The following is a 15,129-nucleotide window of genomic DNA, read 5'->3' as shown; positions in this document are numbered from 1 at the left end:
TATGGCAGCAGTTTTAAAGCAAATGATGTCACCATGATTTCTTGAATTGATAAGATCATGAGTAAAACATGAGGCCTCTGTGATGTTGAATTTTGACCAATGTCATGTCTTACCCCAAAACATTTTGAGTCCTTGAATTTCACCAAATAAGTCATTGAAAAGTCCTTGAGTTTGATGTTCATGTGAATGTGGAACCCTGACACACACACACACACACACACACACACGCATGCATGTATACATCATGTTGCATGTGTGAAACAATGCCGCCGGGGCGGTTCTTGGCATCTGCCTCTGCAAATGTGCTCCCACACCAACAAAAGAACCGTTTCTCTTTTACATAACCACTATTGCAAGCCAATGCCACCGCTGATATGAGATGATGCAACAAGCTGAGACAGACTCTGAACGGCTTCCACTTAAGAAACAAACACAAAAGAGGAGAAGTGACAGCCCGGTGCAAATGAATGCAAACTTGGGAGAAATGGAACGGAGAGAATAATTCAATCTGCAGCCACCTCCTCCAGTCAGCCAAGGAGAACTGGGCTGAGGGGGAGGCGAGGGGGGAGACGGGGGAGGCAGGAGGCTGAGGCGTGTGATGCCTTTCTCCCTGGGCAGGGCCAGGGTGGCAGGCGCCCAGATAAGCTGGGGCCGAGCAAAGATTAACTGCTTGCTCTGATGGAAGAGCAAAATAAAGGCGAGCCGACCTCTGATTCCCTCGGCCTCCCTGCATGAGTGTCCTTACTCTGTGGGGGCGAGTGGTGGGGATTGTGTACATTTACCATGATGAGAATTCTTAAACAGAGTCAACACTGGCCCAGCAGAATAAACTGATGTCACTCCTCCTGTGAGCAATAGGAGCTGCATGACCTCTCATATCCTCTCAAACTCTTCCCATTTTGTCTCTCACATACAGTCAAACTTTCATTTCCCGCAGTCCTACACTGCAGAATTACACAGTAGTCTTGGTGGGCGCGCCCACCGTCTTGGTGGGCGCGCCCACCGAGAGCTGACAAACGGCTCTTCCAACAACTGTTCAAACTGCTGAAGCATCGGCTTTTTCAACAGTGTTGGCATCGTTACTGGAAAAAAGTCATAAATTGCACATTACTCGTTACATTTCTTAAAAGTAATGAATTACTTTACAGCATTAAATTCCAACTTTTCAAGTTGTATTTACCACTTTGTTGGCTTGTTCATGTGCGCTCTACTGTAATTCCGATGTTTCCAAGACAAGGGGAATTTTTCAATAGATATGCCAATAGAGGTTAAAGAGGCGAAAGAATGTAACACAAGAAACAACCTATCTGTTAGATCAATAGTAGTAGTAAGTAATGTGATTACTGAAATTGGAACAGTAATGCCTTACTTTACTCTGTTACAGGAAAAAGTAGTGTGATTACAGCAATGCATTACTATGTAACACGTAACCCCCAACACTGCGTTTCAATAAGACAGAGCTTTCCTGGTGAAATTGAGCTGTTCTGCACGAACCACCATGGTCCATTCTGGTGGAGCAACACTGCTGCTAAAGGTCAGCTGGCCCTGCAAAGGACTGATCCGTCCCATTAACACCAGGCTCTTCTTCCTCCACACCAAATGATCTCTCTAGAGCCATACTGATCTCTCTATATCCATACTTTCCAGCAAAGTCGTTGGCCAGAAGAAAAACTTTAACTTTTTCCTTTGTGAGGTGAATTTGTGAGTAGTCCACGAGAATACAATGTCTTTAACAATCTCACATGTCCAATCATTTGGAAAAGGCCCAAAGTTCAATAATTGGAAGACCACACAGCTTTTCCACGCAGCTGAATGGCTTGCAGTGATGTGAATGGTAGGTGTGAAGTGGGCAATCACCAAAACAATGGCCCTTGTATTTGCCAAAGCAAATAAGTTACAAAAAAGTTGCTTACTGCATATTGAAATGCCCTAATGTTAGTAGCAGCCAATCTTCCCTCCCCAATTTAACCATGAATCCCCTATATTCAGGAGGTACTCTGTTGTGGTGGTGAGGTGATGGGAGTGTGAAGCACTTAAATGTGTTCACTTTACTTCAAAAACCTGGTCTGACTCAGCAGCTCGAAAGGCCATATCTGCTACATGCCTGCAGTGGAGGTAGAATCACTCTGCACTCAACACATTAAGTATATAGGAGCCGTGTGTCGTTACGTGTGCAAACATGTGTGTGTGTATCTGTGTGCGTGCGCGTGCCTGGTTATGTAAAGACACCATACTGTGAAAACTGCCCCTGCTCTTGCGATCAATGGTCTGTCAGGAACGAACAGCTCCTTTTCAGGACAACAGCCCATAATTTGCCTTGTCCATTCCACAAGGAGAGCAAGAAAAGGAACGCGCTCAAGCAGAGCCTCGCTCTCCATCACACTGGAATTAAAGCACAGCTCCCCAGGGTCAGTAGCAGGCTATGGATATCAGGCCAACATTCAGAGATGGGGATTATTTGCCACACCACCAACAGCTATTTGTCCCACAAGCAACCTCCTGCATCTTAATCTGCACAAGTTTGAAAAAAAAAAGCACACTCACATGCACGCACGCCTGCACAAACACACACACACACACACACAGGCACACACTCTCACACACACGCACACCCCTTGTGCACGCATACTACTATTCTATTAGCAATAGAAATTTACAGACATAAACACACGCACACACGACTTCCTAAAAAATGAATTTCATTGTTACGTCAATTTCTGACAATAGCTGTATGCGAAGCACCACTCCAGCGATGAACCAGTTTTGAATAGAAACGATTACAAATGGGAGGTAAAAAAATCAAACATTCTCCCTCTCTACTGCCTGTCTCCACAGAAGTTTGCAGACTGACCCCCTCCCATGGGAACCATTTTGCTATATGGCCTCTCTGCTGATGATGCTGATAAGAGGGAGCTGGCGGATAATCACCGGGATGAAGAGGAGGTAGAGGGGTGGAGGGAGTTGATAGGGTGGAGGACTGGGGGATTGGAGGTGGGGTGGATGATGACCCGGTTAGGATAGCAAGCCATGATAACATATTTTATAAAAATCATTTCTATCCTTCGATGAAAATGTCTCCACTAGGGAAAGCACACGACCACACTGCGCTTTTTTTTTGTCTTTGAGAATACATCTTTCTGTTTGCACAAGGCACTATTTTTGCGCAGTGCTTATTTCATTTTTTTTTTTTTTCGGCACACAGCAGTATAACACATTATTTTCTATTTGATTGCTGAGACATTTTCAAAAGCCCCTTTCATATAAAATGATCTTTTTCAATTGTGCCCTCTAGGCAAGAAAACAACGAACTGACAAAAGTACCGCCTTGCAATTGAAAATAAATAAATAAAAAAAACCTTCTGCGTTTTAGCACAGCGATTCCTGACTCAAGTGTCTCTCTGTCTCTTTTCTCTCCCCTCTCTGCAGATACAAAATCGCACATGGGAGACTGGAAATATATGTTTTATGCATCTTGGAGAGACGGCTGCATAAAAGCACAAAGCAGTCATTTCTATTCATTTGTCTCTTGCTGACGGGGAAATGAAGGAGTGAGGCAGATGCTATTGCTACGTGAACAAGTTGCTTAAGCACAGGAAGATTTTTTATTTATTTTTTTCCTTTCAAGAAGAAGTTGGATGATTAGATGCTGAATCAAAGCCCCCACTTCCTGCCTGGAACTCACATTGTCACTCTAATGAATGATTGTGTGTGAAGCAGGGACACGGCAACAAAAAAATATAAATCTTCTGTTGTACATTGACATTTGTTTAGGAGAAGAAGAAGAAGAAAAAAAAAGCACAGTATTCAAATGGAGCTGAAAATGGCACATTCAGAGCTAAAATAAATGTGTGCATTGAGGGTGTGAAAGAAAAGTGCTGGAGGCAGTGTGCTGCCACGAAGCAGATCAGGTTCTGACATTTTCTCTAATGTGAAACGCTGCCAAGTAACAGTGGGTGGGATGTTGTGACCTTTATCAGTGGGAGTGATAGAATGACCCAATACTATAGATAGAATAATCCAGAGGTGCAACAATCTGTTTTAACAACATGATGCTGCAGCCTTTCCCTGTATATGTTTTGTAATGACCTCCCTTACTGTGCGTACCGTGTGTGTGTGTGTGTGTGTGTGTGTGTGTGTGTGGGCATGGGGGTTGCTGACCTTTTTCCGCATCTGTGGTGTGAGGGCATTGGTAGTAATCGGTCCCATTGGTCCGTACGGTGTTATCACAGGTGTTTGTGAGTGTAAGGGTGACTTCTCCTTTGAAGGTTAAACAGGAGACGCTTCCAGGCTTAGAAGAAGCTAGTTGGCCATACGTTTGGTTCGAGGTAAGTGTGTCCCTTCATCTGTGTGTGTGTGTGTGTGTGTGTGTGAGTGAGTGTGCGCCATGCCCACGCATATGTAGGTGTGTGAGTTTTAGGGTACTGTGTGTGTATGTGTGTGTGTGTAGTGTAATAGCTTTGCTGCAGGTTGTAACAGATGGTTGCTAATGGAAGTTCATAGATCTGAATGACAGGGGCCAGGGGATTGGGGAGGAGATTACGGGAGGGGACGTGATTCTATGTGTGTGTGTGCGTGTGCGTGTGTGTGTGTGTGTGTGTGTGCGTGTGTGCATCCATGCGTGGGTGTGTGTCTACATGCACAATTAGTGTGTATATCACTAAGAAAGTAGACCAACTGGCGCTCCCAGTACTTGGGTAAAGTAGGAGGAATGTTAAATTATCTGGGAGTTTCAATAGTGTTTTTACTACTTGGGGAATCCTATTTTTATCTAAAAATGTGTACAAAAGTAAGACAGTGCATTCATCCTCATCTTGATTGTTTTATATTTCATGCGAAGCTTAATGAGAAATTACTAAAAATACTTATCCTTTTTTTTTTCAAAAGTGTGATGTAATAGGCCAATAAAAACTGTACATTTGTTACATTTCAGCAGACACCAATCTTCAGGCGTGCTGCAGCCACTGGAACATTTTATTCTAACATTTTGATCTGTTACAGTATTTTAAGCATCTGAATTACCATTTTTGACGATTTCAAACATTTCGGGCTTGCTTCGGGAAATGCCAAATCATCCTTCAAAACACCAGTTAGGAGAAATAGTCCCAGACCCTAAAAACCCTCCGTGAGAGATACTATATGTATGCACTGAGGAATCTGATGGAATCTCACTGAACAAATTTGAGAGGAATTTGATTTGATTTTACCAATCAGTGTGCAAGGCGAGCTACAAAGTTACCTCTTCTATTTTTGCCCAAGTGGAGCTCGGCCTACTTCCCCTGTTGTTCCCTGATGGGACCTGAGAGTTATAACTGCCTCTCCAAAGGCCTACAGGAAATGGAAAACCAAATTACATTGTTAGATTTTCCTTTTTTATTTATTTATTCAATCTTGGGGGTGGGTGGGGAGGTGGAGGGGTGTAATATGTTGCTCTGTCTCCTACAACAGCATACACAAAATGGTCTCAGGGCTCCATGCATGTTAAAGTTCTGACTGGTGATTGGGTTCATTAGTTATTCAAACCATCTGACCTCCCCACAGCACTGCTCAGGCACACTCATTACGAAGGCCTTGTAATTCATTAAGCTCCCTAAATGAACACAAGCCATACCAAGAGCTGCCCGCTATTACCGAGTGGCACGCTATGCCTTAGGGAGGTTAATAGTAAGTGCTGGGATCAAGTTTTAATGCCATGATGAGGGTAGGATTGGACGTTAACCGCTGACATCCCAAAAGTGATCGGTCATAAGAGCTAAACTGTCTTTCTAAAACTGCTGCTATTTTGGTATCAAAGCAGACTAAGCAGTCATTATTGCACATGATGTCCGAATCACGTTTCATAGTGAAGTAAAACCTCTAAATGTAATAAATATATTAATAATGAGGTATGAAATAAATCACTACTGCTACTACTATAAAACAACAAAACTAATAACACTAATACTAGCACTACTACTATAGCTACTACTACTAATAATAATAATAATATACATGCTGTTCTATATTCACACACTATTTCACTCAAATTGCCTATAAATGTCAGCCCAGAATGAGGTGTGAGGGGAGCGAGGCTGTAGGGTAATCTCACCCCCTCCGAAGGAGAGAGACAACTCCTTCATTTGTCATCACTTCACGCCAACAGGAGGGACATAATCGCTTGCTGCCGGTGCTGTCGTTCATTGCGGGCACACCAGCTGCTGCCATACTGCCGCTGCCGCTTGGAATGGCAGAGACTTTGTTTAGTGAATATTAGTGTTTCGGGTGATTTAGATAGCTTGGAGACCTCTTTTAAAAGCGGAGATGCATACAGTATTTAGACAGCGTTACAACACAGAGTGCAGCACCGGCCAGTTGATTGAATAGAATCACCGGTAACAGTAGAAATCAGTAATCAGACCCACATAAGAGAAAAGAGAGCTTCACTTTACTAATCCTCCAAGTCTCTAGTTGACTCTACCTCCGAGGGCCATTCCAGTTCAGAGTGACAGCGCTCGCCAAAGAGCAGCACGGCAGTTGTGTGAGCCTTATTTTTAGGGCTAGTGGCCCTTTAAAAGACTGGGGGCTAAATTTAGCTGTTATAAATTGGTTATTTGTGCCGGATGCCTGTTCAATTAAAGCCAGTCACTGAGGCGTCTGAGATCTCACTGGGCTGACGACTCAAGTCATCAACCACACACTCTCCGAGGTGGTGGTGATGGTCCCAGTGTTACCACAGTAGCAAGAATAAAGACAGTCAATTTCTTGCGTTTTTTTTGGTCCGCAATCAAAAAATACATATTTGTTTATATTCAAAGTCCTAATGTAGACAAATCAGTTACTGCCTTTTCATTATTTACCTAACTAATCAATCGTCAAAGCTGCATTTCCCTTTGTGGAAACAGTGAGTGAGCCCCTCAGTCTCATATAGACAGAAGTTGCTTCACACTACACACAGCACATTTTTGCAGTGTTTCGTAAGTGTTGATTTTTCAGTGATAATTATTTCAAGTTGACAAGTGTTGATTGCAGACTTGCTTGCCCACTCATACTGCTGATGTGGCTCTGGGGCGGCTGCTCACTGTTCAAAACTATTAAAACTGTTAAATAAACTCTGATGGGTGTGGACTTGTACAAACACTGGCATACTGTTGATTTTTTTTAACACTGACGATTTTGCTGTGTACTCTGCTACAGTGTGGCGTACAAGACTGGCTGAATAATTGACTTGGAGATGAGGTCATGAATAAGCAAAGGCGGCCCTTAACCCTGCTGCTAACACTCTACAGTCTGATTACTGTTCAACTCTAATTTCCTCAATTTCTTCCTTGGAAACACTACTTCAGACACTATTTCTAACCATTGTACAATAACATTTATATGTATTTTTGCATTCATGTCAGTATGTATAAATGTACTATACTGTAGGTGCATCCAGTGTGAACAGGTCGCAGCGTTCACAGGTCAGTAGATCCAAATATTTACACCTGTGTGTACATGTGCATTCTCGCACTGCTTTCAGCGTGCATGTTGGGTGTGCGTGCCATGCGTGAGAGTCTGTGTCTCAGTGAATTATTAATGGACGTAACATGATGACAGATGACTCGGAGCGGCCCATCCCTCCCCGTCCCCTGCCCCGGCCGTGTCGTCTTGGTTTCCATGGTCAGGAGGAGACGGAGGCCCACGCAGGCTGACTGATTAATTCTGTCAAGCACACTTTTGCTATCCCTGCACAGTGTCCAGTCCCAGCTCCTGCAATCTCTCACAATCACTATCAGCATGACTGCAAAGTCACAGAACATCTCCGTCATCCTCGAAACGTAACCCGCCCACCCTCCTCCATCTTCCTCAATTCGCTTCATATCCTCCCCCAATCAAATACTTGTCATGCCGGATCCCATTTGTAGCTTTAAATCTCTCTTATGACAAAATACCATATGTGACCAAGCTCATGAATTCAGGCTCATTTAACTTTACAGGAGACTCATTTTACAGCAGAAAAAAAGTTTGATCAAAGTGAATTTTTTTGATTCAATAATTAATCATTCAAATTATTCAAATTGAAGCAAATCATTTATTGACCAATATGATGTAATATACCATTGCAAAGCTCTGAACACAAAGCTCAATAATCTATGACAAACCACAAAAAATCTCCCCCAGTTTGCCATTTTTCATGTTGCATCATATTTATGGTAGCCAGGGGTTGAATTGGGATTTGGACGGTGGGGGAACTCTTGACCGTGACCAGGGGAAGAGGGTGGGGTGGGGTGGGGGGGTGAGGGAAAAGGCTGCTCATCTCAAAAAAGCATATGGTGTGATATCATATGCATATAAGCATATGATGAGCTACGCTCGCGGCTTTCTGACCTGCAGCGATAGTTTGGGCATCGAGTCTATTTTCTTTGTGTGCAGATTTCACAGAAATACACAGCGGAAATGCTGTACGGTAGATGGTCATATTTGCATTGTTATCATCACAGAAGCACATATACAGCTATGGAAAAAATTGACAGACCACCCCATATTTTTTTGAATGTCTGTATTTTTCTATGGCAGTGGTTCCCGAGCCTCTCTTCGAGGCAACCCAGGCAATCCATGTTGTCTGAACTGGAGTGGAAGAAAGTCAGCCAGACAGAAGAAAAGAGACTGGTGGAGAGCAAGCGAAGAATCGGGGTTACTCCACCAAATACTAATTGTTAAACCCTTCCTGAGCAAAGACACTGTTATTTTGATGATTTATTTATGGGTATAAACTTAAAATGAGATTGTGTATTTTGGATATTTTGAGCATTTGTTATTTTCTACAAATAAATGTTCTGATTGAGAGTATCTTTGTTTGAATTTACAATCAAATGTGGTCAATAGTTCATCAAAGAATATTACATTAGATTTTACACAGACACACCAACTGTGAAACTGAACATTTTGTTGTGGTCTCTTAATTTTATCCAGAGCTGTGTATTCGATGATCACTAATGTCCTACTAATGTCTTTACTGTTGTTGGTAATTAATACATGTGCACTGATGTAAATTTAAAGTCACTGTAGGATGATGCACATCTTATTTGCTTATTATATCACATGCCGAATGAACTCCGGGTCTGCGATTGAGTTATCACTAAAATAAATAAGATTAAATGTTTAGTAAAAATTTAGGATAGATAGATAGATAGATAGATAGATAGATAGAGAGAGAGAGAGAAAGAGAGAGAGTGTGAGAGTGAGAGTGAGACAGAGACAGAGACAGACAGAGAGAGAGAGAGAGAGAAAGAGCGCCTAAACACAAGTCAAAAATAATCCCCAACAAATCCATGTGACTGCTTTGATGCGTGAGAGAGTCTGTGTATGAAGTGAAGACAGACCACATTATGTTAATCACCGAAGTGGAAACATACATGGAGCTGTATGACCGTGAGCATCGTTTCTATAAAGACATCATTAAAATAGATAAAGCTTGGGAAGTTGCTGCTTCAACTGTTGGGGCACAGTGTTAAGTACAGCCTGTTTTAATGGGACATTTCTCCTCCATGTAGCGCATTTTACTGCTGGACCGCACAGAAATACGTTTCCGGTCCGAACAGCAGCTGTGACTTGTGCGTAAATCCCGCTACTTCTGGTCTGAAGATGTTTGCAGCAACATTTTGGTCGCTGCATCCCAGACAAACTTCAGAGCGAATCATATTTATTCATATGGGTCAAACTTTTTTTGTTCAACCGAGGGTGCCGCGTATCCAGTTTAACCCTCGTCTGTAACATATACAATGGCTCAACCAGATGATGGGAGATCCCAGCGCTGCCAGTGGTTTTCATGCTACTGTATCTGTCAAACGGTAAGCCTGTGGCTGCAGTTACCTCACCAGCTTGTGTTGTTAGTCAGGACCAGTACGCTCCCTCGGCACGAAGGAAGGATAATCGTATATCGTAAGGATATTCAACTGGGTCTCGTTCCTTCACCTCCCTGCCTCATCCATGTCTGATTAGTTTGGCTCCATAACTTGGCCCTGCAGCCCCCTCAATAAACAACCCAGTGGAGTGCTGGGTATGTATCCATCCATCCACAGCAGCCCAGAGGCAGCCATTCTTCAGACTGTAAGTAGTATTGGAAGAGTATAGAGATGTGTGTAATTGGATTAGACCAACCTTAGTCCCCTCTCTATTCCATCAGTCCCCTCTGTGAAATCCTAACTTAAGAGCTTTGACAATGGTAGTTTTGCTGTGCGGCGGCTGATGGGAATGTAACATGATCTCTGTCTGTAGCTCCTGGCCTCATCTTCCCCTCCCCGAGGCGGGAGAAATCCCAGCAGCAGCCTGAGTGACAGCTCGACTCTGCCCGGCTTTGACTGACAGCTTACAGGATGTTGTGCAGTCTCAGCTGGTTCTGAGGGGGCCCAACTGATCTCCAGCTGGCTCTGCGGCGCGGCGGCTCGACACATCACGGGGCGACTCAAAGAGGGGCACAGGAAGAGAGGAGGGCTCAGATCAGTGTGAGAGGTCTATCACCCCTGTTTGGATTTATACACATGACAGGTTACATGGAAGGCTGTGTTCTCTTTGGCTGCTCTGGGTTAAAAGGCCTGTCAGAGAGGCACTCTTGTAGCACCGCTCAGGTGTGAGCTCGTTGCTCCGATAACACACGCACACACACACACACACACACACATAAATAGACAGACAGTCACAATGCATCTACAAAGAAGCACACACACACACACACACACACACACACACACACACACACGTAACACTCATGTCGTGTGCTCCACCAGCACATCAGTGTGTTTCTCGACTCATAAAATGGCCTCGTCTTCCTACTTTTCCCTGTTTCATATATAATCTCAGTTAATGAAGCCTCCTGTCATGTAACAGGATCAGAACACGTTGGGACAAGTGTACTTCAGGAAATTCTTCATTACTGTAGATCATACTGTAGCTTCTCCTGGCATGGCTGATGAGGGCGTGATGCATATGTTTGACTGGAGCACTGAATCCTGTAGATAGAACTCATTAAAGCTGAACGTTTCCAAACGTTTCATAGGACAAAGAGACAGAAATGGAATGAGAGAGATATTTTCTACATTCACTGTTGCAAAGAAAACAATAAAATATCCCTCAAAAGCCTGGACTTCTACATAAGACTTAACAAAAAACCTTGGTGAGACATAACTTGCTGGACTCATTCCTGATTGGCTGCCAAGTCAGCTCATTTAGAACAGCAAGCATGTATCCCTCAACTAAATAATCCATCCAGGTGTCAGTTGCAACTTGCAAGGCCACTGAAATAAGCTAAAAATTTAAATAGTGCAGGAAGCTTTCCTGAATCATATTTCAACCTGCCTCAGAAAACAAAGAGATTTATATAAAATGTCCAGCAGCAACATGCTAGTCTGTCAGCCTACCGGGGGTTTGTGTTACGTTTTAATTTTGGCACCGACCGTAGAATCAGATCATTGTTTGAGAAGATGACTGAAGCCAGAGGCAAGAAATGGAAAGCAGACAGGGACATGGAGTGGAGGAGATTAAGACAAGGGAAGGAAAAGAATAAACAAACACTGGAGAGGCTTTTGAGAAAGAGTAAGTCAGCTTATGCTGTTTCCATTTTTAGTGCGAGGGGAACATTTGAGTACATTGCACTTTGAATTATATTTTCTAGATATTTAGACGCTATTTCGATAACGGTCTCCTAGCAGTCTGAAAGTGCACGCACGTCACACTATGAATCATCTCAGCTGTGGATATAATAGCTGAAATGCAAAATACACAGTCAAAGAGGACACTCCATTTGTTTATCAATCTGTCTTTCCCTAATGTTGCATTCCATAAACTTCCTTGACTTCTGTAGAAACCCCTATCCCCAGTATAGTGTGAGACCTTATTGCAATTAGTGGACAGGAAAACAAATATATGCTCACCTCCCTGATTTTTTTTTTCTTTTACTCCTTTCTGAACTTGACAAACATAACATTTATATGATTTACAAAACTGTAGTATTTATGCCATTAAAGCTATGCAGCAACTAAATCCAGACCATTGTATCATGAGAAATGTTTCCATCCCCAGTATATATTGGTAAGTGAGTATTTGGAGTCAATTTGCATTCGTTCATCAGTAATATAAACATGAATTACAATATGAAACCACCCGAAGCAGTATTTAAATAGGTTGCACAAGAAGAATTTCTTCCTCTTTGTGGTACACATGCACACATACACACACTTTTTTTCTTTCCAAATGTGTAGAAGTAAACATTTGGGACTAAATAACCAATGCAGCGGGTAGAAATGGGCTGGAATGTAAAACGCTGTCAATACTGTGCCAAGCTGAGTATGAGTTGAGACCCTCTTATCTGTGGACTGCATTAAGACTTGGCTTTCACTTCTCTCTCTGTAGGAATAACAAAGTAGGAATAATAAGTCCAGCTGAATTGCTTCACCTACAGTGTTTAATTTTTAGTTTTTGTGAAAAAAATCATAACTTGGCTAAATGAAACATATTAACTTGTTGCATACATTTTGCGGGGCTTGTATTCCATAATGACATAATGACGCCCCATCTCCTTGCATCGCTCATACCTTTTCGCAATTTTCTTATCTGACTCACTTTTCCTCCCCTCCCTGCTCTCTTCTTTTGATTTTTTTTTTTTCAAAGTCTCTCTCTCCCTCTCCTGCTCCCTCTCTCTTTCCCTCCTGCTTGCTGCTCATTTTTAAATCTATGAATTTCTGAACATCATTTCCTTGATTTTTCCGCGCCCCAGGGAGACATTCTCATTCCAGCCCTTCTCTTTTTTCACCTCATTTCCTCCCTCCTGAGTGAATCTCCCAGACAGGATGTGAGGTGACAGTGTGGACCGTGGAGGTTAGGGTAGGGAGGAGGCAGTGCAGGAGGGGAGGGTGTGTGTGTGTGTGTGTGTGTGTGTGTGTGTGTGTGTGTGTGTGGGAGAGGGTATAGCGCCGCTCTCACGGGGCACCCTTGCTAAAACAGAGGGTGGAGGGTCAGTGCCATTCCAAATCCAATCCCACACATGACCACGGGAGAAACAGCACCTTCCTCCCTTTCAGGATGCATGCTGCAGTATTAACCATGCCTTTGAGAGGCTGCGCTCCTTGGCAGGAATCTGCCTCTTCCCACAAGACCTCGTGGTGTTAAAAGATACCTGCTTCTGTTCCTTTGTGGGGCTTTAATGGTGAAAAATTACAGCAGTGCTTTTACCTTGAGTGACCATTTCAGGGCAAGCACAGTGGGAAGGAAAGCGGACGACCCTCCCCAACCCTTTTATGAGGTGGCATATGGGACGCAATTCAAATTTTACCTTGAATATACACACACACACACACTGCTGAAACCCTTTCACCTAAGCATAAAATGAACACTCAGTGTTCAATAGTGAATGCAAGAGTGCTTCATAATATTTTAATGGGTACAGCAGCTCTCATCTCATATATGTATGTGAAAGGTAGAATTTGTGTATGCGCAAGGTAATGTTTGAATTAGGTCTCTTAAACACACACACACACGCACGCACACATGCACGCATACACACTCACTCAGCACCTTCTAGAGTGGCTTTAGTGTGTGTGTACTTGTGTGTGTGTGTGTGTGTGCGTGTGCGTGTATGTTTGTTTACTGTATGATAAAAATTACCGAACCGATTAAAAGGAATCAGTGTTTGTGTGTATATGTGTGCGGGGTTGTGTGTGTATGTGGGTGGAGATGATGAAAATCACCAAATTGATTAACAGGAATCTCTCACCAACATTGTGAAAATGAACGAATATAGCTTTAAATAGCAATAAATGCAAATTCTAATCAGTTAATTTAGGAATTACAAGCTCTCAATATGTCCTGTAGATTTGAGTGTGAAGATGATTTGAACAAAACTAACTTATGCTCTGTTAGACAGACTAATAAAACAGGGGACATCAATATTTTGATTTTAAAATCCAATTTTTCAGGATTAGTACAAATGCTCCTTAACATTATCACTGGCTTTTAAAAATTGCAAACTGATTGTGAATACTTTTTGCATTTCCCTCCTTGTCGCTCCCCCTCTTCTCTCAATCTTGTTTTGCACTCATCTGAATTCCTGTCTGTCTCTGTATCTCTCCCTCTCTCCTCCTCTTGGGGTGAGAGATCCCCCATTGCGAGCAAGAAACAAATTGTAACCAATCACAGGACTGTCTGAGCATAATGGTGGTAATAATTGTCTCCTGAAATGCAAGAACTTGAAACGATAACCTCTGAAATATCCCTACTCTTCACCCACCACACTACACATCTTTCAGCTCCCTTATTATACAGAAAAAAGCCTCCAAAGGAAGGATTACTTGAATGAATTTGAATGAACATGAATCTGACTTTCCAGCAAGTTCGAAAATCCCCCTCTGTGTGTGTCTGTGTATGTGCACAAGTGTATGTATGTGCATATGTGTACATATGTGTTTTAGAATATGTGCAGTGACCTTACCTCCAGGGCTTTCCTCTTACTGTTGAGCAACTTGGAGATGTCCCGTGCCACCCTCTCCACCAAGTCCTTGGGGTTGTTTCTCTTGATTTCAAACTGGCTCTTCTTCTCATTATAAATCTGCAGATGGAGAACACAGCGGATCAAAGATCAGGTCACCACAGCCATTAGTTTAATTGGGAAGATCGCCGAGGAGCCGTTTGTTTATTCTCACGGTAGCACACAAAACGGTAAACATTTACTGTGGAGTAGACAATACGCAGCCTGCCGCTGTATCCCAAGAGCCTCAGCACTGTAGCAGAAACAAACACAGGACAGAACCTTGATGGCAATGCACTTAGCTAGCCAGCTGCAGTTTGGCAGCCAATATCCAATAAAATAAATGCAAACACAAGCATATTGTCCCTGTCAGGTGAAAACCTTGTATCTCCAAAACGTCAGCTTCTCAGGAACTAAGAAAAGCAGCCTTGTTTTCAGCTTGATGGCGATGGATTTTTTAGTTCATTCAATGGGTTTTGGAAGGGTTTCATAGGCCCAAGAGGTCGCAGAATTTTCTCAAAACATAGAGGACCGTGTAATCCTTTAACTGAAGTGAAAACATGAAAATCATCAAATTTGGAATTACAAGGTTTTCACACGGCAGCAGTGATATGTCAAAGACATAGTGAAGGGTCACATAGAGTGATATCAGGTGA

At 42.8% G+C, this 15,129-nt stretch overlaps 2 protein-coding genes across 2 annotated transcripts in view; one reads left to right on the top strand and one right to left on the bottom strand.

Annotated features, from left to right (window-relative positions):
- Positions 1 to 6,743, top strand: part of LOC139908569 (semaphorin-3F) — a 287,062-nt gene extending 280,319 nt beyond the window's left edge. Inside the window, exon 20 of the transcript XR_013504866.1 lies at positions 6,731 to 6,743. The gene's annotated coding sequence lies outside the window, so the exon portion shown is untranslated. The remainder of the gene's footprint in view (positions 1 to 6,730) is intronic.
- cacna2d2a (calcium channel, voltage-dependent, alpha 2/delta subunit 2a) overlaps positions 1 to 15,129 on the bottom strand; it is a 129,701-nt gene that overhangs the window by 80,220 nt on the left and 34,352 nt on the right. The window contains exon 3 of the mRNA XM_071895165.2: positions 14,438 to 14,554. Within this exon, the coding sequence (XP_071751266.1) occupies positions 14,438 to 14,554 (117 nt within the window). The remainder of the gene's footprint in view (positions 1 to 14,437; positions 14,555 to 15,129) is intronic.

Source organism: Centroberyx gerrardi, chromosome 5 (genome assembly GCF_048128805.1).
Source record: "Centroberyx gerrardi isolate f3 chromosome 5, fCenGer3.hap1.cur.20231027, whole genome shotgun sequence".
NCBI lineage: Eukaryota > Metazoa > Chordata > Actinopteri > Beryciformes > Berycidae > Centroberyx > Centroberyx gerrardi.
The sequence above is the reverse complement of the archived record's forward strand: the minus strand, read 5'-3'. Positions and strand labels throughout refer to the sequence as shown.